The sequence below is a fragment of the Peromyscus californicus genome, unplaced genomic scaffold (assembly GCF_007827085.1).
Source record: "Peromyscus californicus insignis strain IS unplaced genomic scaffold, ASM782708v3 Scaffold_14__1_contigs__length_90479793_seg_2, whole genome shotgun sequence".
Classification (NCBI taxonomy): Eukaryota; Metazoa; Chordata; class Mammalia; order Rodentia; family Cricetidae; genus Peromyscus; species Peromyscus californicus.
This window is the reverse complement of record NW_026294436.1, coordinates 49,753,241-49,776,131: the sequence shown is the minus strand read 5'-3', so window position 1 is coordinate 49,776,131 and position 22,891 is coordinate 49,753,241. Positions and strand designations below refer to the sequence as shown.

Sequence of the window (22,891 nt, the reverse complement as noted above, 5' to 3'; positions counted from 1 at the left end):
AACAGATTCGAAGGTAATAATACAAACTCTCCACAAACATTCAGACATAAGCGCAGTCTCGACGTCTACAAGGATGGATGAGAAAATCAGCAACAGCGGGAAGATGAGCCAAGCTCCATGCTGAACACCTACACAGCTTTTTGTGTTTTCTGAGACAGGGTTTCTTTGTGTGGCCCTGGCTATCCTGGAAAGAGCTCTATAGACCAGGTTGTCCTCAAATTCAGAGATCCGCCTGCCTCTGCCTCCCGAGTGCTAGGACTAACGTTGTGCACCACCACAGCCCGGCTTTTTAGCTTTTAATAACCATGTTAACAAGTCTTTTTGTGTGCGCATGTGCATGTGTATATACGTGTGTGTACATGTGTGTGTGCACGTGGAGGCCAGAGACCAAGCTTGGGTGTTATTCTTCAAGCCCTTCAGACTACTACTTTTTTGAGAAGGGTCTCTCTCTCACTATATCAATTCCCCAGGGTCCAAGGGGGCTTTGCTATGTCCGGCGTGGGACATTAGGGAAAAAAAAATCTACATACACTATGTTCTTAATGTCTGTTAAGTTTATTCCTCTAAGATAAAATTGCATCAATTCAGCCATAGTTGTTGGTTTCTTTGCGGCACTCTTACCCTGGGAGGAAACGTTACGAAACACGACAAAATCCACTAACAAGAGTTTTATTAAGATAAGGGAGGGGCTGGAGAGATGGCTCAGAGGTTAAGAGCACTGACTGCTCTTCCAAAGGTCCTGAGTTCAATTCCTAGCAACCACATGGTGGCTCACAACCATCTGTAATGAGATCTGGTGCCCTCTTCTGGCTGTATACATAATAAATAAATAAATCTTAAAAAAAAAGGGAGAGGGACATATGTGCACAGGCCTGTGGAAAGACACATGAGTGAAGTGGGACTGGGAATCATGGCACCAGCTTATAAAGGCTGGGCTGCGCCTGCGCACACAGGCCCATGTGGCTATTACACACGTGTAGATCACATGGTTGCGCTGCACGCTTTATGCAACCATGCAAAGCCACGGGGTCCTGGTCATGCGAGATTTTGACCTGGAAATGACTAGGCGGAGGTGACTAGGTCCCGCTGGGCATGCGTGACCATGCCTAACCATGGGGGCGTGCTGTGAATCCATATCAAGTTCTACCAGGCATTCAGGGCAGGAATAACTCTAGACATGACAACCTCTATATCCGTCTACTTTATTTCTCTGGGATGAAATCCTGTTTTCATAACTACACTTCTGTCCAGTTCCCCAGCTCATAGTCCTGCTAATGACTAACTCCTATACTTTTAGCCTCATCTTCATCCTCTGTATCCTCTTTCTCCATCTCTGCTACTCTCTACTCCTGACATGCAGAAAACTCTACTGGAGATCTGCTTACCCTCCATGGAACCTCTGTCATCCTCTCTTCTCTCTTGCCATGCTGTTCTGTCCCTGTCTACAGAAAATGCCTATCCTTTCTTTCCCGGCCTCCTCAGGAATGTTGTTTTATCTCTCACCTTGATATGTAAAAACCTCTTTTGTTCTCAAAATGCTCTGGAGAACCACTAGGCCTCATCAAGGTGAGGGGATGGTCTGAGCTTCATTAGCACAGGAAACAAAGCTATGTGTCTCCCACCAGCTTGTCTCCTAAACTCAGCAGGGCAGTTAGTAACTTAGTAGGTTCAGCAGATCTGGGGAGCTGAACTGTTTACCAATAGGTCTGGACACACAAGGATTTCATAGCAGAAGATGGCTGGAATATTAAAGGCTGGGTAACACCAAATATTCATAATAAATGGCTTTGCCTTTTGACAGACCCTTGGCCGGTCAAAGTTCAGCTTTAATACACAGCTGAATCTCTATGATATATTCTTGCGCCCACAAGATCACTAACCAGGAGCTGATGAAGGAGGCTAGGCTGCTCATCAGAGACGTATCTGTCTCTCCTCTCTACTCCTGGAATTACAAGACCATGCTACCACACCCACAAAGAGAGTCACTTCCCCCACCCTGCAGAAGTCTATTTAATAAAATGAGTGTAAAAATTAACTAAGTGGGGTGTTACAATGTATTAGCTATTGGATGATATTTTAATCTCATTTTAAAAATACACATAAACACAATAGTTTAAAACCAAAATTAGAGTGTTTATTTCTGAAAACAAGAAAAACAAAAATGATAATCAAGTTTTGTTTTCTTGAATCTTAGTTCTTTTCCATAATGTTGCTCATTTGGAGAGTGACCTGAATTATGAATTAGTTGACATGACCTGAGTAGCTGACTGAGGAGCCACTGTAGTAACTAGGAAGAAAGCCAAAGAAGTAAGTCTGCTCCTTTCCATCTCTCACAGAACAGAGATGGCTCCTTTGATTTTTGTTAAGAAGTAAGTCTGTTCCTTTTCATCTCTAACAGAACAGAGATGGCTCCTTTGATTTTTGTTATCTGATTTCACTTGTGAGGAATCAGAGTCAAGGAGAGATTTGGAAGTCTGGGGAGAGAGCAATACAAAAACCACATAGGTCAAGTTGACTCACTCCAAACAGCGCAGGGTACTTGCACTTCCGGGGGGGGGGGGGGGGGGGGGGGGGGGGGGAAGCAAGCCAGCTATTCCTCTCAAGCAAGCAGAAGATGAGAGCAACCCTACATAGATACTTGAAGACTGGCAGCCAAGATCTGCAGTAAGCATAATCTCCTAGGAGCATCTATAATGCATGCTATACTTGGGCAGAAAACAAGGAGCACAGGGTTCCTGGCTGCTGCTAATGCCCATGGACGAATGCTCACTGCTGAACTCTTACTGTTCACCTTTCAACCAAAAGGAGAAGAAAAGATTTGATAGGATTTCTGTGAGCATCTATTGATCCTCCATCTTCAAGGGATATGTTCAAGACCCCAGCAGATGCGTGAAACCTGGCACTGTTTTTCCCATACATAAAAACTTTTTAATAAAGTTGACTTTGTCAAGTAAGTACAGTAAGAGATTACTAACTAGGGTAATACAGAAAGTTATAATAGCCTATTGTAAAAAAAGTCACAGTTCTAGAATTTTCCATGTACTCTTTTTGGACAATGGCTAATGATGAAAAACTGAAACTGTTGAAAACAAAATTGCAGCTAAGGGAGACAGCTTATGCATAACACTTGAAATGAGACTTTACTCATGGGTTTTAGGATTTATTGGGAAAACTATTCGTCCCTGGAGCTAGACTGCCCTGAACAAAGGCAAAAGTTGGAAAAACACTAGATAACTTAGGTACTAAGGCTTTTGCTTTTATGTCTGAGTCTAGAAAAACCAGAAATAGAAATTATTTAAACACGATCTCATCTAATCTGGTATTTATCTAAAAAATAAGGTTAATTAATTAATAGGCTAAATCAGGAGAAAAGACACGTGTCACTCATTCATATTTACTGTCACTTTTTATGTGAAATGTGTTGAGTTTGGGTTTTATTTAAAATGTAAGACACATTTTTAAAGTACTTTTATGAAAAGTACAGACTTCTTTCATAATATGAATAACTAGTTCCTAAATCATATGAGTGGATATTTTCATTATATTTGAATTAAGTGCTTTCAAAAATATCATGTTTTTAATTAACTATATAGAAATAATGATTTTTGCTTATTATCTGGCATTAACAAACAAAAAATCAACATTCAAAATTAGAAAGGGTCATATATGCCTACATGGTCACATTTGAGGGCTCTTTAAGTCCTTCTCTTTGGCCTTGCAAGTGTTAGGACTTCTCATGGAGATATAAATAAAATGCCTTACTGACCACATCCTGAGAACATCATGGCTCAGTATTATTCACACTAATAGTAACTGAGCCTAGACTCAAACCTGGAGCTAATGTGGTTGGCTTTTTACCCACGAATAGACTTGTAAAGTGACGAGGTCTTTTGTATCCAAAATTGGTCATTTCCTAGAGTCTCAAAAAGGTTTAATATATATTGCCCTTCCATTTCAATGCACAGTCTAAGGCACTGTCCTAAGCAGTGCCTCTGGGAGCTGACATTTGAGGCTGACGAACAGCACGTGTGTGTTAGGGAGATAAAGCCTGCACATGTGCGCTGGCCTCTGGGGATTCCTAAATGCTAGCAGCCCAGCTGGTGCTGTACCTCATCCCAGTCAGTGTGCACTGTTCTAGAGAAACTCAAGTCCTGCCTTCTGACTGTTATAAGGCATGTTTGACTGGAATATGGTGACTCTAAAGTCTTTTAGGGCAAAGGATGCTGTAACTTTTTAACAATGGAAAGAAAAATAGGTACCTTTTTGTGGTACTGGATTGAACTTGGGGCCTCACTCATACTAGGCAACTGCTCTATCACTAAGATACATTCTCAGCCTCAAGAGATCTTAAATTATTTAATATTAGCCGGGCGGTGGTGGCGCACGCCTTTAATCCCAGCACTCGGGAGGCAGAGCCAGGCGGATCTCTGTGAGTTCAAGGCCAGCCTGGGCTACCAAGTGAGTTCCAGGAAAAGGCGCAAAGCTACACAGAGAAACCCTGTCTCGAAAAACCAAAAAAAAAAAAAAAAAAAAAATTATTTAATATTTATTTAATATCAGTTAATATTTATTAAAGAAATAATTACTTGAACTAACATTCATTATTTCCAAAACATATATTATTTGTTAGACACCAGATGTCCTGAAAATATCAGTGAAAGAAAAGACAAAACTCCTTTCCTTTCCCGTGTTTATAGGGTAGCAGCAGGAAATAAAAGTGAGTGTCCAGTAAGCAGTCAGTGCACAATGTTCAGATGCTGACACTTACTACAGTGAAACAGAAACCATAAGTGATGAAGAGTATGAGAATGTTGTGACTGTCCATGGAGGTAGGAGGTGAGCTAGATCTCTTTGAGAATGGCACATTCAAACCCAAATACTAGTAAGCACAAATAATGTGCCAGCTTGGATTCCTGCGAAAGAACAGTGGATGATGTGTGGATGGTGCTTTGCTGTTGCTAAGTGCTAAAAGTGCCCGAGAATGTCCTCCTAACTACATTCTATTCTCCATGCTACTTTTGACTTCTCCTAAGGGAGAACATTGTGCTTCAGAAGCACAACTGTTGCTTTTGAACTGGTAGGAGAAGGACTCTTAAGGACCATGACTGCTGTCCACCTTTAGACAGGTATCTTTTCCTCATACCCCATATCATGTCCCTTTTCACTGTACTTACTTTACCTGTAAAAAAAAGACTGCCAGACAGTGGATTTGTGTCAGTCTCTCCAGCCCCACTGCATTCCATGGACTAGGAATGCTTGATACATAAATAGCACTTGGTACATGGTCGAATAAATAAAAGCAATAATTAAGAATGAAATTTAGAAAGGAACAAGTTTAGAAAATCACCAGGATATCTCAGTAATTAACCAAGCCTTGGCCTTTACAGGTTTTTTGAAACAAGGTCTCATGTAGCACAGGTTGACTTGAATTTACTGTGTAGTGGAAGCTGGCCCTGAGCTCATGATCCTTCTTCCTTTGCCTCCCAACAATGGAGACTACACATGTGTGTGCCACCATGCCTGTTGACATTAATATTTGCAGTGTCAGCCACTCAAGGAAAAAGCTATATGCTCTGCACCAGTTTGTACTATGGCAAAGGCCAGTGACTGGCAGCCAACTGAACAAGAGAGCACCTCCTACAGACTGCTCAGCCTCTGACATCACAAGGACTCTGCTGCTCTGCTGGTGATCGCACATATCTGTAGTCAAGCTATCTGCTAGAATTGTGTGAAAACTGGAGATTGAAGGGCTCAGGATGTAGCCCCTTGAGTATTAAGAACCTTCGCCATGCTGGGCGGTGGTGGCGCACGCCTTTAATCCCAGCACTCGGGAGGCAGAGGCAGGCGGATCTCTGTGAGTTCGAGGCCAGCCTGTTCTACAGAGCGAGATCCAGGAAAGGCGCAAAGCTACACAGAGAAACCCTGTCTCGAAAAACCAAAAAAAAAAAAAAAAAAAAAAAAAAAAAAGAACCTTCGCCATAATGACATGCTCATTTCTAACCCAACAGGACAGTCTGGTGGAGGTGCCTGACTGTAGAGAATGGTCTAGAGATTGGTGTAGATTTATTTGTGCTTTGTCTCCTTCTAGATAAAATGGGATAACAGTAATATCAGTAAATAATGGCATCTGTATCTCACTGAATCACTGTTAGGACTAAATCAGGTACCTTATACTCTAACTGATTTACAAATTAAAAAGAATTAAAATATATTATTCGTTATGAGCTCAGTAACCTTATTATCTATTACAATGGTCCATCCAATGTTTCAAAACTAAATTTTCTAATTTTACTACCTATATGCTATCTGTCTTAGTTAGGGTTTTTATTGCTGTGAAGAGACACCAAGACCACAGCAACTCTTATAAATGAAAACATTTAACTGGGGTGGCTTGCTTACAGTTCAGAGGTTTAGTTCATTATCATCATGATGGGGAGCATGACAGCATGCAGGCAGACATGGTGCTGGAGAAGTCGCTGAGAACCCTACATCTTGCAGGCAACAGGAAGTCGACTGAAACACTGGGTGGTATCCTGAGCATAGGAAACCTCAAAGCCCGACCCCACAGTGACACACTTGCTCCAACAAGGCCATATACACTCCAACAAAGCCACATCTCCTAGTAGTACCACTCCCTATGAGATTAGGGGGGACAATTACACTCAAACTACCACATTATCCCTTGACTTGAAAGGGTAGATCCTCATTTCACCTTGGGGAAATTCCATTCTGTAAGATTTGCCCACTTTGATCAAAACTTCTATGAAACCTTGGTATTTATTCAAAAGAAATGGAATCATTCAATTAAAAAAAAAAAAGAGTCTTAATATACTTCATGCCTCCCTGAAAGCACTTACTAACCCTCCATTTATTTTCCTATTGCCTGTCAACTTCTATTTTCCTTCTTGTAACAGATTACAAGACATCTCCAGCAATGTCTGACTACTATTAAACTTCAATAAATACCTGACTTGGCTTTATTCAATTTTAAACTTATGCCTGTTGAAGCTCTTAAACGTGAGGAGTTCCTTGAGCCAGTCTGCTCTCTTCATAGACGATATAATTCCACTGGAAGTTTCTTTTCCTTCTTAAAATACACAAAATAAGAAGAGTGTAAACAAAAAAGTTTTCCATGAATTTTCTGATCCTCCGTGGGATGGTTCTATGTGATCAAAACAGAAGCCCTATGAACATATCGTGGTGGTGTGAATAAGAATGGCCCGTATAGGCTCATATATTTGAATGCTTAGTCATCAGGGAGTGGCACTATTTGAATAGGATTAGGAGGTGTGGCCTTGTTGGAGGAAGTGTATTACTGGGGTGGGCTTTTGGATCAGGATGCAGGTCTCAGCTTCTTTTCCAACACTATGCCCACATGTCAGCATGCTCCCCACCATGATGAAACTATAAGCAAGTCCTCTGAAACTATAAGCAAGTCCTCAATTAAATACTTTCCTTTATAAGATTTGCCTTGGTGTATCTTTACAGCAATAGTATAGTAACAGAGACACACCTGTTACTAGTGTTAGAGTAATTATTTCAGCATAATGTCTGCTTTTAATTGTTCCTTAACAAAATAAAGCAATGCAGTTTATTTAAGAAAGAATAGGGCTGGAGAGATGGCTCAGAGGTTAAGAGCACTGGCTGCTCTTCCAGAGGTCCTGAGTTCAATTCCCAGCAACCACATGGTGGCTCACAACCATCTGTCATGAGATCTGGTGCCCTCTTCTGGCCTGCAGTCATACATGCTGTATACCTAATAAATAAAATAAATCTTTAAAAAAAAAAAAAGAATAATTACTTTTGTAGCATTTCTCTCCACTCATTTCTTAATTCTTTACATTCTAACTGGGGCAATGTCAGTAGTCTCCTCCTAATATACAATTTTAGCTTTACTACAACTAACACATACTTCTCTGAAGGAATAAGGTTCTCATTCCAAAGGCAGCATAGAGCATGTCCTAACTTACTCAAACACTCTTGTAAAATCAAGTTCTAAAAGCAAAGTCATCCCCTGACGGGAGCCATAAGCCTAAGCGACTCCTGACACACGTGCCGCCATATTTGGGCTTCTCTCCTCTTTTCTTAGATCTAGGCCTTGCTTAAGTCTCCATAGCACCAGAACCTCTTCCCACAGATACCAGAACCTCTTCTCAGATATCAGGTGAATGAGCTGCAGTCAAGCAATTAGGCAGTTAGACAAGGGTAGATAGATAACCTTCAGAGCAACATTTCCTGCTGGCCGAACAGCCCATAATTAAGTCCCTTCCTGCTTGCATCCCCCATTACTAAGTTCCTTCCTGCTTGCAACCCCCATAGTTAAGTCCCTTCCTGCTTGCAACCCCCATAGTTAAGTCCCTTCCTGCTTGCAACCCCCATAGTTAAGTCCCTTCCTGCTCGCAACCCCCTTTGCCTACCTATATATGCCTTGAGAGAAAAATAAAATTTTGGAGCTTGATCAGACGTCCTGTCTTGCTCTCATTCTTTGTGTCTCTCGTCCCTCTCATTCGCCGGCCCTCCCTTTAGGTCCCTGTTGAAGACCCCGCTGGCCGGGGCACCCCCCAAGCTCACTTAAGTCTTCCCATCCTGCCCACCATCTGCTGTGTGGTGCCTCATGGCACATTCCCTAAGAACTCAAAAACAGGAAGGAAAATGAGCTGGTAATATAACACACTAGGCACTGTTCTAAGAAGCATGATCACATTAGCTGACATAAGCATCATACAGGTTTATTTTTCATTTTATTGGGAAAGAAACAAGAAGCATTTGCAGGTGGCTCTGTTTCTGAGACCTACTACAAAGCAACTATTCATTATGCACCCTTCCTCCTGCTCTTGACCCCACAGAAGCCAGACACGGCCCATGGAAATGTGTGAGGCCCTGCTGCTGCTCTGATAGCCTCCCCAATGGCTCCCCTCCTCCACAGAGGAAAAGCTAAAGGCCTTCAGTTGCTTACTCTCCTTCCCATCTCTTCCCCGACTCTCTCGCCACAGCGCTCTTGTAACACACCAGGTGTACTCCAGCTCTGGCACTTGCTGTTCCCTCTGTCTGGAGTGCTCAGAGACTTCCCCTCACCTGTCAACTCTGTAACCTTCCACCTTTCTCTTCCTTCCTTTCCTGGTAACTCTCGTCCCTGCATTGTTTGACACACACACACACACACACACACACACACACACACACACACACACGCACACGCACACGCACACGCACACCCCCAGCATTTGCCACCATGGCACACAGTGTATTTATACTTTTAAGGTCTGTTCATGGTCCGTCCCTTCCAGGAGACTGTACCTTCTATGAGGGCAAGGGCTACTGTCTGTTGATGGCTAGATCACCAGTGTCTAGGAAAGTACTGAATGTATGAGAGGGTCCCCGCCCAAATACTTGGCAGATGAAGAAGGAATGAACCCACCCAAGCAACCAATGAATTAACATAATTAACGTAATATAAATAGGAGGGCTGGACCGGAAGTTAAGAGGGCGAAGAAGGACTTGCTGAGGTATATAAGGGACATCGTGGAGGACTGGGCCCGAGGGCAGGGAAGGAACAAAGTATAAAATGGCCATGGGCTACGATAACATTTTCTAGTTCCAGGAATCCTTACTGGAACTCTGTAGATCTCCTGTTCTCCAGGACAAGGATTCTCTAGCTCTCCTTGCCCCAACAACCTCTTTTGGAAATCCGATGAAGTCTACGAACTTTCCCCAAGGCCATGTGTTAAAATGCACAAATATGTAGGATTGATATTTGTAGTGGCATTGCTGCTGAGCTCCTGGCTTGGCTCCAGAGAGCAGCACCTAGCCCTAATCCTTCCTTTGTTTAACCACACCTTTTGTTTCTCTTATCGCCCTATGTGAATCTTGTTTGCGAGTCAAGGATCAGAGAGTCCCCCAAGGATCAAAGGCCTATATAAAACTTGGTCCAGGACACCTGGAAAACCGTGGTACCTGATAAATCAAGTAATTTGCACCTGGCATTTGGTCTCTGGGAGCTCCTTTTGGTTTGCTTTGTGTACGGAGATTAACTATCTAAACTGTAAAATGGAGTAAATAAATATGCCCTAGGCAAAGGGTTAGTGCTTCAGTCCTTCGAGGCTGGACCCCCCTGCAGCCATGATAGGCTAAATTCATTCTTAAGATGCCTCTGTGTCTTCATTCCACGGACCCGCGTGAACCCACACACTGGTGTAGTGACCACACAGCTACAGATATTCAAATATTTTAATCAAAATTGTGATACAATATAATACATGTACTTATTAAGATCTAGTATCAGCTTATAAACAACGAAATTGAAAAACACAAAATCAAAACCCACAGCAAAGTAATCCCAACTACACCTTCTGGAGGCAAAATCCAAGAACAGAAAAATCTCCAAACTAAACCATGAGACTGAGCTTCTAAAAAAACAGGAACTTAGCTTAGTCATTTTCATTATGCCTCAGTCGCAGAACCTAGCAGCTTGCACATACTACTCCAACAAGAAATGTTCACTGAATAAATATCTGTAAAGGAAGAGAATCACCATGTTTTCCTTTTTAGTACTGTCATGTCTACGGGATACCCATGTGCTCAGTCAGGCCCCAATCCTTCCTCAGTGAGCACTTCCTCAGCCATTACCTGCCTATACTTGAGCACCATAAGAAGGAAAGAGCTTGCTGTAAAGTGATGCTTTGCCTTTCACCTATGACTTCAATCACACCATCTCCCCCTTTATCACGTACTCATCCATCACACTCCATTCAGATGCCATGCTCTTCCGTAAGCTCCCTTGCTACCCATCCTTAGGCTGAGCTACTTAGGCTAAAAATCTGCGTTTCCATTTACCTGTAAATATTTAGCAAGGGGATGGCAACAATGCATGAAAAGAAGGTTAAGTGATATGCTGAAAACTCTTTGAAGTTTCTATTCTGTGTTCCCAAAGTTGACCTCAAACTCAAAGCTCAAATGACCCTCCCATGTCGTCAGACTATCATATGTCCCACTTTGCCTAGATGAAGCTTCTATCTTTATATCCGTAAGTGCCAATACAGGTTCAATCATTATTCACTGTGTATATGAGAAAATAAAACAATGATAAAGCTTAATTTGTTTCTTTTTTTGTTATTTTTATTTCTCTATTTTTTTCCTATTTTGTCAGCTGATCATTCAGACTTTAATTTTCTCAAAAATTAACAAAAGCCCCATTTGGCCATCAAACAAAAAGTGGAAATTAAAGCCAACAAAATGGCTTTCTCCTCAGGTCAAAGGTATCCTTTCTTAACTTGTCATGACTGACATTCAGTAAATACACAGCATCAGCACCAATCTCTCCCAATGTTCTCTACACTTAAGCCTCACCTTTCACAACCCATGTATCATTTCTTTTTCCCTAAAAGACACAAAGGAGGCCAGATATCGTCAGGTCTGTTCCTTTTTTACTTCTAGAATTCCTTTCTTTAATCTCTTCCAATTTAATTTGCTTCAGTTGTACCAAAGAAACAATTCTGTAATAATTCTTAAAATTGAGTTACATATAAAGAATTCTTTCCTAATATATAAGAATTACATTTTCTACCTTATTTCCTCTACTTAGGAAAATACTTACTTCCTCATGCTTCAGTCTTTCACTGAAGCCAGGGAAATGACCTTCTGTGTACCCCAGAAAGTTCTTCGCCCCTCCCCGTTGTCTTTGTGCCTGTGATACAGCCTTTCACACCCTTCCATCTCTCTTGCACTTGATTTTTCCTTCCAATCTTTCTTCCTCTAACATGGTTTAAAATTGCCTTTTCCTTAGCTGCTCTCTTACCACACAATCCTTCAACATTAAGTTTGCCTCAACTACCAATTGTTTGGTCTTTATTTATCGTTTCCTCTGTAAGTCCAATTGTTCTAGAAGCTCTGTATACATGTACTTGTACATCACTGTTCTATCCCACTTAGACAAATTCAGCTGCTCATATGTTCTTATGCATCTAGAATACAGCCACCATATTGATATTTTTCATACTTAGTTTTACACTCTATTTGAAAGGATAATATCTTAGAAAAAATTTTATTTCCAAGTTTAAAAAAATAACCTGCCTTGACTTATAATTTAGCAAATGGAAACAAGAAAACAGTGCCATAGTAAATAATACTCTGTCCATTCTCTACTGTCACTAGGTAAATGAAAATTATTCTTTTGTAAAACACTATTTTGAACAATTTTTGCACATATTCACTTTTATATAATTTATAGAATTGAATTTGTTAAAGTATTTAGTTAATCCACGACACAAAACTGAGCAATAGTTTAAAGACTTACAGGATCGGCAGGGCCACAGAATTCTCGGAATGTCTTTGTAGGATTGTTCTGCTGGATCTCTATGGCAACGCAAGAGCCGGAGCAGATTTCTGTCACCATCTCCTGTGATAGGCAATGTAAGAGGGAACAAAAGAATTAGAACCACTGACTGTTTTACCCCAATTCTTTTACTTTCGTACTTTCCCACCATTTCCAGTCTGAAAATGGCCAGCTTTGCCTCCTTCCCATCTGTGTCTGCACAAAGGCACTTCCTGCATCTGGCCACCTTTGCTTCAAAAGTGTCTCCTCACTTCATCGGCTAGTATCATTAGCAGTTAAGGCCATGCTCTGCCTCCTCTCATCACCTACAATCAGTTCCAGCACATCTTCCTTTCAGATGCCCTCTTTCCCTCGGCACATTTCATCAAACTAATACTCCTAAAATTAAATAGTGGTGGTTTTTTTTTTTTTCCTGGAAGACATTTAAAAAAAAATCCATAATGTGGTTAGCAACAAGGAGTAACATCTAGAAACTAGGAAAAAAAAAATAGATGAGCTAGTTTCTGTGTATTGAATGGTAGGGGCCAAAGGACCGTGACTCTTGGGAAAGCGGGGAAGGTAGCAAACCAGATGAGTCCTCCATCTTGCTGCATGAAAAGAGCTGCAGACAGGCAAGTACAGCAGAGCCCAACATCCCTACAGTGCTGGAGAGACAGACTTTAGTTAGGGAGCCCAGCAGACAGGATTTTCAGGGCAGAGTACAAGAGAACTCCACACCCTACCACAGAGACATTTCCACACCATGTTTACTGCTGCTATATTCACTATAGCAAGGAATTGGAATTAACTTAACCTAGCTGTCCACCAACAAATGAATGGTTAATGAAAATTTTATATATATCTATATCTATATATATAATATGGGATACTATTCAGCAAAGAAAAATGTAGTCACAAAGGTGATCACAAAATTTGCAGGATAACAGATGAAATTAGAATATATAATAGTAAGTGAGGTCACATGATATCAGAAAGAAAAAAAACCACAGAGTCTCTCCCTCATCTTTGGAACATATCCAATAATATATGTATATATGTAACCGAACATACATGTGGGTACAGTAGAACATGTAGAAAAGAAAACAAGAAAGGGTAAATATTAGAGGATGAACAAGGACTGAATGCAGGTAATGGACACACAAGTTAGGAAGAAGGATATAAAGTTAATTGTTTTTCTACATCTAACTTTGTCATAGAGTTTTCATTTTGTTTTTTTGGTGGTGAATAGTGCATAAAATATATTCACTAGTGAAGTGAAATTAGCAGGAGGTTCCATAGCTGCAGAATGGCTGAGAAGAGTCAGTGCTTCTCTCATATGGAGTAGAAAGCCCTCATAATACTTGGGGCTCCACATCAGGTGGAGGCCTCTGAAGGTCTCTGCTCCATAGCTGGCCTAAGTAATGAGGTGGACTCTACTCACCTTACAAAGCTTAGAAGCAAGCCTCAGCAGAGTCAAACTGAACCAAAGTTACTTAACTGAAAGCCAGAGCAAAGCCCAGCACTCTCTACAGGAAACAATCCATTTCATCACACTCAATACACTGTAAACCAATTGTCATACCAGGCACGAGAAGAAGCAGGAGAACACCAGCCACCAAAGAACAAGTCAGTAAGTAGACGTGGATCCAGCAGACAGGGGCAATGTAATGAACACGAGATTGCTAGCACAGCTGTTATAAATGAACCTGCATGCTCAAGTTATAGGAGAAACAGACATTACAAGGAAAACCTAAGTAACAGAAGACTCAAATCTAGACATGAAATCAAAGACATGTAACTAAAAAGTGCTCTGATGAGAGCAAGACATGATACCGCAGATCAAGGGATCTGAAACAGGTTCTTGAAATGGCTTCAACACAAGCAAGGACACCAACAAGGAAGGAAAACAAGGCATTGTAGGACAATGTCACACTGTCTAACATGGTGTCCTGGAAGAAGAGTTGACAGAGAACTATTTCAGGACATAAGTCATAAAAAGTTTTCCAAATTTCTATCCACAAACCTCTAAGTCCAACCAAGGACTATAAAGGGGGAAAAAAGGAAAGAAAAGTATAAAGGAGTCCATCACAACCAGCAAGAAACAAAACAAATCTTAAAAGTTGAGAGAAACAAAACAAAACACTACAGACCAGGATAGCAAAGACAGCAGCAGCAGCAGCAGCAGCAGCAGCAGCAGCAGCAGCAGCAGCAGCAGCAGCAAGGCCTGCCCATCTAAAACATGTACCCAAATCACAACATATTTTTAAAATCAAAGACACAGAAAGAGTTCTTCAGACAAATCAGAACTGTGAGAAGTCAATACCACAGTGGCTCTCAACCTGTGGGTCATGACCACCACAGGGGTCACATATCAGATATTTGCAATATGATTCATAACAGTAGCAAAATTATAGTTATGAAGTAGCAACAATTTTATGGCTGGGGGTCACCACAACATGAGGAACTGTATTAAAGAGTTACAGCATTAAGAAGGTAAGAACCACTGCAATACCAGAATCCCTGTCTGTAAGATATGAACAGACATCGAGCAAAGAATGCCACCAAACACATAATGTGTTTCTTTAAAAACTGACTCAAAATGTTTTGGTCCTCCCAATTGTTAGTTAAGGAGAAATTTTCTAAAAACTTGGTTGTTTGTTTTTCTAAAGAGTCTTTAGCTAACCCAAGACAGTCAGCTGTACATGGAATGATTGAATTAATGTCTATCTTCATTAGAACTTAACTTCTTTCAATGCACATCATGTGCCTTTTATCACAAAACTGTAAAATCTACAGATGTTCAATCAATATATGCTCTTATCATGATAACAGGATAAGGTCAAAACTATGCTTTTTTAGATAATTTTGAAGTAAGTTTGAATGTAAGTATAAACTGTCAACAAAAAAAAACCACTATCAAAGACTACTCCTAAACTACATAGTAACAGAAGCAACAGCAGTTAATATTTACCAAGTACTCTCAATGAAGAGATCACTTTACATGATTTGCTTTAATTAATTCTCACAACAATCTTCTAATATTGCATCATTCTCATTCTATACATGGGCTAATAAAAGCTTTAAAAGGATAAATAACTGGTGGTCCTAGGAATTGAACTTGGGCCCTCTGAAATAGCAGCAAGCCCTCTTAACCACAGAGCCTGCTCTTCAACCTCATGCTAAACATCTTTAATTTATCTGTTGGACAATCACATTCGTTCTTTTAAGAAGTACCATTTCAGGTTCTTTGTATTTTCTCCCCCATCCCCTTCTCCTCCTTTGAGACAGGATTCACTATGCAGCCTAAGCTGGCCTTGAGCTCCTGATCCTCCTGCTTTTACCACCCAAGCATTAGGTACAGTCATGCATCACTACCTGGCTCTTTGTCTATTTTTTTTTTTTTTTTTTTTTTTTTTTTTTAAGATTTATTTATTTATTATATATAGTGTTCTGCCTGCGTGTTTTGCTTGAAGGCCAGAAGAGGGCACCATATCTCATTACGGATGGTTGTGAGCCACCATGTGGTTGCTGGGAATTGAACTCAGAACCTCTGGAAGAACAGCCAGTGCTCTTAACCTCTGAGCCATCTCTCCAGCCCGGCTCTTTGTCTATTTTAAAAATTAAGTTAATTGTCATCTTGCTAGTCAGTTGTTTGAGTTATTAATAGATTTGGATATTAATCCTTTGCCAGATATATGGTTTATAAATAATCCTTAAAAATACTTTCAATAATTATAAGATTTCCAAGATCTGAAACACACACATTGCTTTCAGTTGCATTATTTAATATTTATTTTGATACTTACATTATACTCAGGCACAACGCCTTTATAAACTTCATAGAATTCTTCGACGTTAACCCGATCCATATTGAACTACATTAAAAAAAAAAGTAAGCCAATCAAGTGAGCTAAACTTAGCATTTAGCATTCCTTGGACACATACTTTTACTTTTTGCTATGTGGTGTCTTTTCCCCACACAGGCCTCAAAGATACTATGCAGGCCAGGCTAGCCTTGAACTTGTGACTGTTCTGTCTCAGCCTTCCAAGTGCTGGAATTACAGCTACTTGCCACTATATCTATCTTCTTCTTTTAACCTCAAAATGTAAGTCTTGGATAATTTGTTCTTTGAAGAAGAAAGTATTATTCAAGACCAGCTGATCAATAATAACTTTATATTTATTTATTGAGATTTATTGAGTATTTAACATATGATACTTGACTGGATTTTATACATGTACCATCTCATATAATTCTCACAATCCTATGGCATAAGTACTTAGCATGTTACTGCTAAGACTCAGAGGCACCATGAGACTTCTCCATATTGGCCTTCTGTCACTCCCAGAATCCGACTCCATTGACCATGCTCTCACCCACTACTTTACAACTTTTAGAATGAAACCCTGTTCTTGATAGGGTTTCAAAATAGGCATAGGCAATATAGTGCTGTTTATTGGTAGATTAGACATACAAGAAAAAAATGTTACTAAGCACAGGTTCTTCAGAGCTTGTAGAGAGAATGGAAAGCTATACTACTGCCCTCCCAAACATTTGGAAAAAATCGCTAAAACCAGTTTGTAACAAAGCACTTAGACATGTCAGCTGGACTTGCTTCTAGCCTTCAAAACTAAGTGTGAATAAGATATATACGCTTATGAAACACACCTAAACAATTTCTTATCAAGGTCTGTTTTAAATTCAGTTAGGAATAAAATGTTGTTATGTTTAACAGTCTCACTAACTAAAACATTAATTTAAAGAAAGGGCATCAGAGCCCGAATTTTACCCCCTTTCCTTTGCTTCTCTAGAACTGTCAAGACTGGAGATCACTGAGAAATGTCAGTCTACACTGTCAACAACTCAATCAGGACTGACCGGCATGGGCGGCATTACTATTAAAGGGAGGGAAGTCGGTTTGATTTCAAGGCTTTCTCCTGCATTCATTCAACTTTTACCATTAGTGCACCAAAATGTGACATAAAATATAACTTAATAAAAGTCTGTTAAATCTACAGCATAAACCCACAGTGGCAAACAATAACATCCTCATGGCCTAGAAGAGAAACCGAGGCTAAGGATGCCTGACCAGGGTCACATGCCTAGAAAACTGTTGACCCTAGATTCTGAAAATGCTGTCTCTGACTCTAGACACCAACAATTGCACTTACCATTATCCTATAATGCCCCATCAAAGGTTCACATTATTTATAATGATTTCTTGTCAAATGTACCAGTGTCTGAGGGGGCAATTCTAAGTGAGTATAGGCTTGAGGCTTAAGAGCCATGGGGGAGATTAAATACATTAACACTTAAGGGACAGTTTAGAAACCAGCCCCAGGTTGAGAGTGCCAAAGGAATCTGAACTCACATCACATTCTTCCTTCACTATTTGCTAAGAAACGTAGAACACAGAATGCTCATTGACACACCTCACTTTGATTCTACTTGTCATTTGTAAGGCCAATATAGCCGTCCCCTACTTTTCAGCTGAAGTTTCAAGTTCTAAGAAACTTTGAAGCTTAAATCAGGTTTATTGTCTAAATATTAGTATCTCAGTAAATTATTACATAGACTAAGTAATTAAAACACGTTTTTATTATAAAGTTATCAAGTTCAGTTTTTTTGTTGCTGTTTTGTTGTGTTGTTGTTTGGTCTATCCTGGAACTCAGCACATACATCTGGCTGGCCTCAAACACACAGCTACCTCTCCTTCCACAATGCTGTGATCAAAGGCCTAATCCACCAGATCCAGCCAGGTTATTGAATCTGTATGTCTTTAATTTTAATAAATTCAAATCTCAAGTGCATGGTGAACATTCAGTTAAACACATTTTAAGGCTTATTAAAAAACAATTCTTCCATACATTATGGCTCACTGCAAACCACTTACCATCTGTATCGCCGAGATTTCAAAACATGCATCTCGAATAGCTATTAAGATCTTTCCCAACAGTCCTAAAAATGAAGAAAAATTGGTTCAAAATTTTTTAAACTATTTTAGGCTTCTAAGAAATACAAATTTTCAACATCATTGTTCTTTGCTTCTACTCCAAATAAGGAAAATGCAGTATCTCTGCAAGAGAGATTAGGTAAATCCCTGAACAGAGCACCACACGTAATCACTTGATTCTCTCAGTAAATGCTTCAGTACCAATGATGGTCCTGAGAACAAAGCAGAAAGCTCTGAGGCCACTACTTTGCCTTTAAGGTCCCATCAATCTAGTGATGTAAAGAACATGAAAATTAAATGACTTTAAAATAACATTATCAAAAAGTAAAATGACAAGATACTGGATATAAGAGGAAAAAGTCAAATAATTGAAAAGGAAACAGAGATTTCAAGGGGGAATGAAAGTGTGTGTTGTTCTTAAATCCTGAAGGATGATGGGCTTTACATAAAGACAGAAGAGAGTGAATGACTCAGAAAAGATGAGTAACTATAAGAAGGCAGAGAGATTATACCCAACTGAAGGTCTGTGCCCTAGTTTGCTTCATTTCCCTGTGATATACACTGTGGTGGTTTGAATAAAAATGGCCCTCAGAGGCTCCTATACTTGAATGTTTGGTTCCTAGTTGATGGACTGTTTAGGAAGGATTAAGAGGTGTGTGGCCTTGGAGGAGGAGGTGTGTCATGTAGTGTGGGCTTTGAGGTTTCAAAAGCCCACACCAGGTCCAGTCTCTCTCTCTCTACCCATGGCTTGTGGATCAGATGTAAACTCTCAGCTACTGCTCCACTCCAGTGCCCTGATTCCCTCCATAATGGAAATGGACTAACCCTCTGAAACTGTAACCAAGCCCCTAAATAAATGCTGTCTTTTATAAGTTGCTTTGGTCATGGTATCTCTTCACAGCAATTGCTCAGTAACTAAGACATCCCATGACCAAAAGAAACTTGGAGCAAAAAGGATTTATTTCAACTTATAACTTACACTCTATCATGAAGGGAAGTCAGGGTACAAAACTCAAGTCAGGAGCCTGAAGCAGGAACTAAAACAGAGACCACGGAGGAACCCTGATTATTGGCTTGCTCTTCATGGCTTGCATAGCCTTTCTTTCTTTTCTTTTCTTCCTTCCTTCTTTCTTTCTTTCCTTCCTTCCCTTCTCTCTCCTTTCTCTTCCTTCTTCTTCTTCCTCTCCTCCTCCTCCTCCTCCTCTTCCTTTCCTCTCCCTCCTCCTCATCCTCCTCCTCTTCCTTTCCTCTCCCTCCTCCTCCTCCTCCTCCTCTTCCTTTCCTCTCCCTCCTCCTCATCTTCCTCCTCTTCTTCTCTCCTCCTTCTTTGGTCTCACGATGTAGTTTTGACTGAGTTGGAACTTGCTCTGTAGACCAGTCTGGCCTCAAACTCATAGAGGTCGGCCTGCCTCTGCTTCCTGGTGCTCGGATTAAAGGCCTGTGCCACCACTCCTTTCTAGTACAAGCCAGGACACCTGCCCAGGGGTGGGACTTCCCACAGGGAGCTGGACCTTCCCCTATCAGCCGACAATCAAGAAATTGCCACACAGACTTGCCTAGAGGCCAACAAGATGGAGGCAATTCCTCAACTGTGAGCCCCTCTTCCCAGCTAGCTCAACATCTGTGTCAAGTTGACAGAAACTAACCAGCATAGTCTTAGAAGTCAACACGAAGAATCTGGGCACAAATTCTGTCACAAACGGGTAGTTTTTGTAAGGCGAGGGTCTGCTGACTCTTAAGAGCCTGGTACTATTTTTGACATAGTTTTGCTTCAAATAAAAACCTTACTATATATACATAAACTAGTCACTCTCTCTTTTCTCCCTCATTCCTGTCACCACCCCCACCCCACCAGTCCCTCTCCCAGAATCCCACCTTCGGTTTGAGTTGTGACCCACTTAACCAGGGCCATCTGTGTCACCATCAGACTGGAACGATCTATTGGAGCCGGGTGGGTAGACATACAACGGAAAGCAATGATTACACTCCCTACCCCACACTCTGATTCTACCTGTAACAGGCGGTTCAGCAGTGAGGGGCAGGGCCATGGAGCCTCTCCTTCATCCATTCCTGACTGTTGAGGGGCCCATTCTTATGTAGACCCAATGGAGGCATCCTTAGCTGCTGAGAGTTGTGACAGCAATCACTGTGTGTTGCCCAGAAGATAGCTTGGATTTTTCAAGTAAACCTACTCTATCTCTGTCTCTTACATAAAGAAATATTACACATCAATATATGAATCTTGATGAAAGTGTGGGTCAGTGTTGCATTAGCCAATATAAAGATAAATCTGTAGTCTGCAGCTATTACAAACCTCTATTATACATCTATAATCCTATTAAACTATGTTCTTTTGTGGGATGTATCATTTGAACACAATAATTCTACTTACAGACAAGTATGATGCTATAGCATACATTACATTACCGTTACAGTCTAACACAAGTCCAATTCCTCCCTGAAAATTCCCCTAGTTTAGGTCGTGTGATATTACTGCTCCCAGGTCTGTTATCCAGCCTACTCAATATCCATGGAAACTGCCTTTTTATGTCCACTTGGTTATATGTGGTGGTAGGTCACAGACGCATTTAAGAAAGCAGTTCTGTGTTTAATCACTTAGAACACAAAAAGTCAATAACCATATGTCCTGTACTCTGTCCTAGATAGAAAATGTTCAGATGACTGAACAAATGGTAATAACTATGTAAATGAAGCACATGCATGTAGCAATAAAATAAAACAAAATGGTATCCCAGGAAGCAAAGGACAAAAGGGTCAAAAAAGACAGCGTCTTACTTGGTTAGTGTTTGCACAGCTACTGGATTTTATAAGAGTTTGCTATAACTCCATGAATGCCACCTCTTCAATGCTGGAACGTCAAGTCATTTCTCCATCTCCACTCATTATGTTTTCACCTAGTTTGTTCAAAAGCTCCTTTTCAGATGTCTTTCTCATATCACCTCCAGAATATTAGATATTTATTATTTAAAACTTGCTCTTCCTGTGACTATACCCAATTTCCCTTCAAGGTAAGTGATTTCTCTAATCATTTGATTGGCAAGGGAACTGTCAACTTCCTATATGACCCACTAACTACAACCTCCATCAAAATGTCAGGGGGTGACACCAGATCTAAGCAAAATCAATTATAGCACTTGGAGTTCCCAGGCCACAGTAGTTTAGTTAGGATCAGAATCATAATTAGCTTAAGCCACAGAGTCCTTCCCTGAGATTTTTTTAAAGCTGGAACTGGGGAAACACACTTTCCACTGGGTTCACAAGGGTCTGAACCCTCTACAGTTGGCAGTTCTCCTTTCTTCCAAAATCCTGGGAAACGTATGCAGAAGGACGAAGCTAAGAGTCAAGAGAAGCAAAGACGAAGCACAGTAACACAGAGACTGACTACGTTATTTAGTCTCCCTAAACCCAGCACAATCCCTTTCCTTCCTGTAGTCTTGTAAACTGAGACAGGGAACCCAATTGGCTTTCTTCTCTTGCACCAACAGTGTCCTCCTTATGCTACCTGTTTATGTAGGAAGTAAAACACTGCATCCCGAGAAGGAAATGCTGAAGCTGGAAAGCCAGACCCAAGAACAAACAGTCCTTCCTGAAAACTGACATTCTGATGCACGGTGAGTACAGACAGACGAGCACAGCCCCCCCACAAACTCATGCACACCAAGTTAGACGTTGGCTGGTTACTCCTACAAATTCTGTCGCCACCACTGGCCTAGCATATCTTGCAGGCAGGACAGATTGAGGTCACAGGTTTTGTGGCTGGGTTAGTGTTTACATTCCTCTTTTGGTAGCTTGCAGAGTACCTTCCCACAGCAAAGGCACTAGAATGTAGGAGTGAAGGCTCCATGTAGGCTCCAGGTTGATTTCTCCATATTCAGTGAGTTGTGTGGGTGTTGTCCTCAGCAATGGGGACTTGTAGTGAGTTTGGGGAGAGCAACCCATTGTCCTTGGAACAGCCTGAGTTGTTCAGGGATTTCCATGGGATCCCCTTGGCCAATAACTCAACTGAATAAACCCAGTCCCAGTACTACTTGGATGACAAAAGATTGCTAGCTGGGACTCTGTCATGCCCATTATAAGAAGACCTCATTAGGATCGCCATCATGTATTTTAAGTAGTTTCCACATCAGCCCTCAAAGGCTCCTCAATTCCAGCTGTCTCTCCCTGCATTCCCTTGCTTAGCCCTTTCTTACCCCCATCTCCACTTGATCCTCCCATTTGCATCCCAATCTTCCCCCATAAAATATATACTATTTCCCCCTCCCAGGGAGATCCATGTGCCCCCCCCATTCCTTCCTCTGTATCTAATCTCTCTAGATCTATAGACTGTAGGTTGGCTTTCATTTATTTTAGTGGCTAATATCCACATATAAGCAAATACATATTTATCTTTCTGGGTCTGGGTTACCTCACTTGGGATAATTTCTTATGGTTCCATCCATTTGCCTGCAAATTTCATGATTTTATTTTTAAACATTGTGTAAATGTGCCACAGTTTCTTTATCCATTCTTTTGTTGAGGGATATCTAGGTTTGTTCCAATTTCTGATTATTATGAACAAAGATCTCCCATGCTCATAGACAAGTAGGATTAACATAGTAAAAACAGC

The 22,891-nt window shown here is 40.8% G+C and overlaps 1 protein-coding gene across 4 annotated transcripts in view; it reads right to left on the bottom strand.

The window, feature by feature from the left end:
- Nme7 (NME/NM23 family member 7) overlaps nt 1-22,891 on the bottom strand; it is a 145,739-nt gene that overhangs the window by 48,842 nt on the left and 74,006 nt on the right. For all 4 annotated transcript variants that reach the window (XM_052737449.1, XM_052737447.1, XM_052737448.1 and 1 more), the window contains 3 exons: nt 18,205-18,269; nt 16,117-16,185; nt 12,293-12,394 (listed from right to left, as the gene is read on the bottom strand). In XM_052737449.1, the coding sequence (XP_052593409.1) occupies nt 12,293-12,394; nt 16,117-16,185; nt 18,205-18,269 (236 nt within the window). The remainder of the gene's footprint in view (nt 1-12,292; nt 12,395-16,116; nt 16,186-18,204; nt 18,270-22,891) is intronic.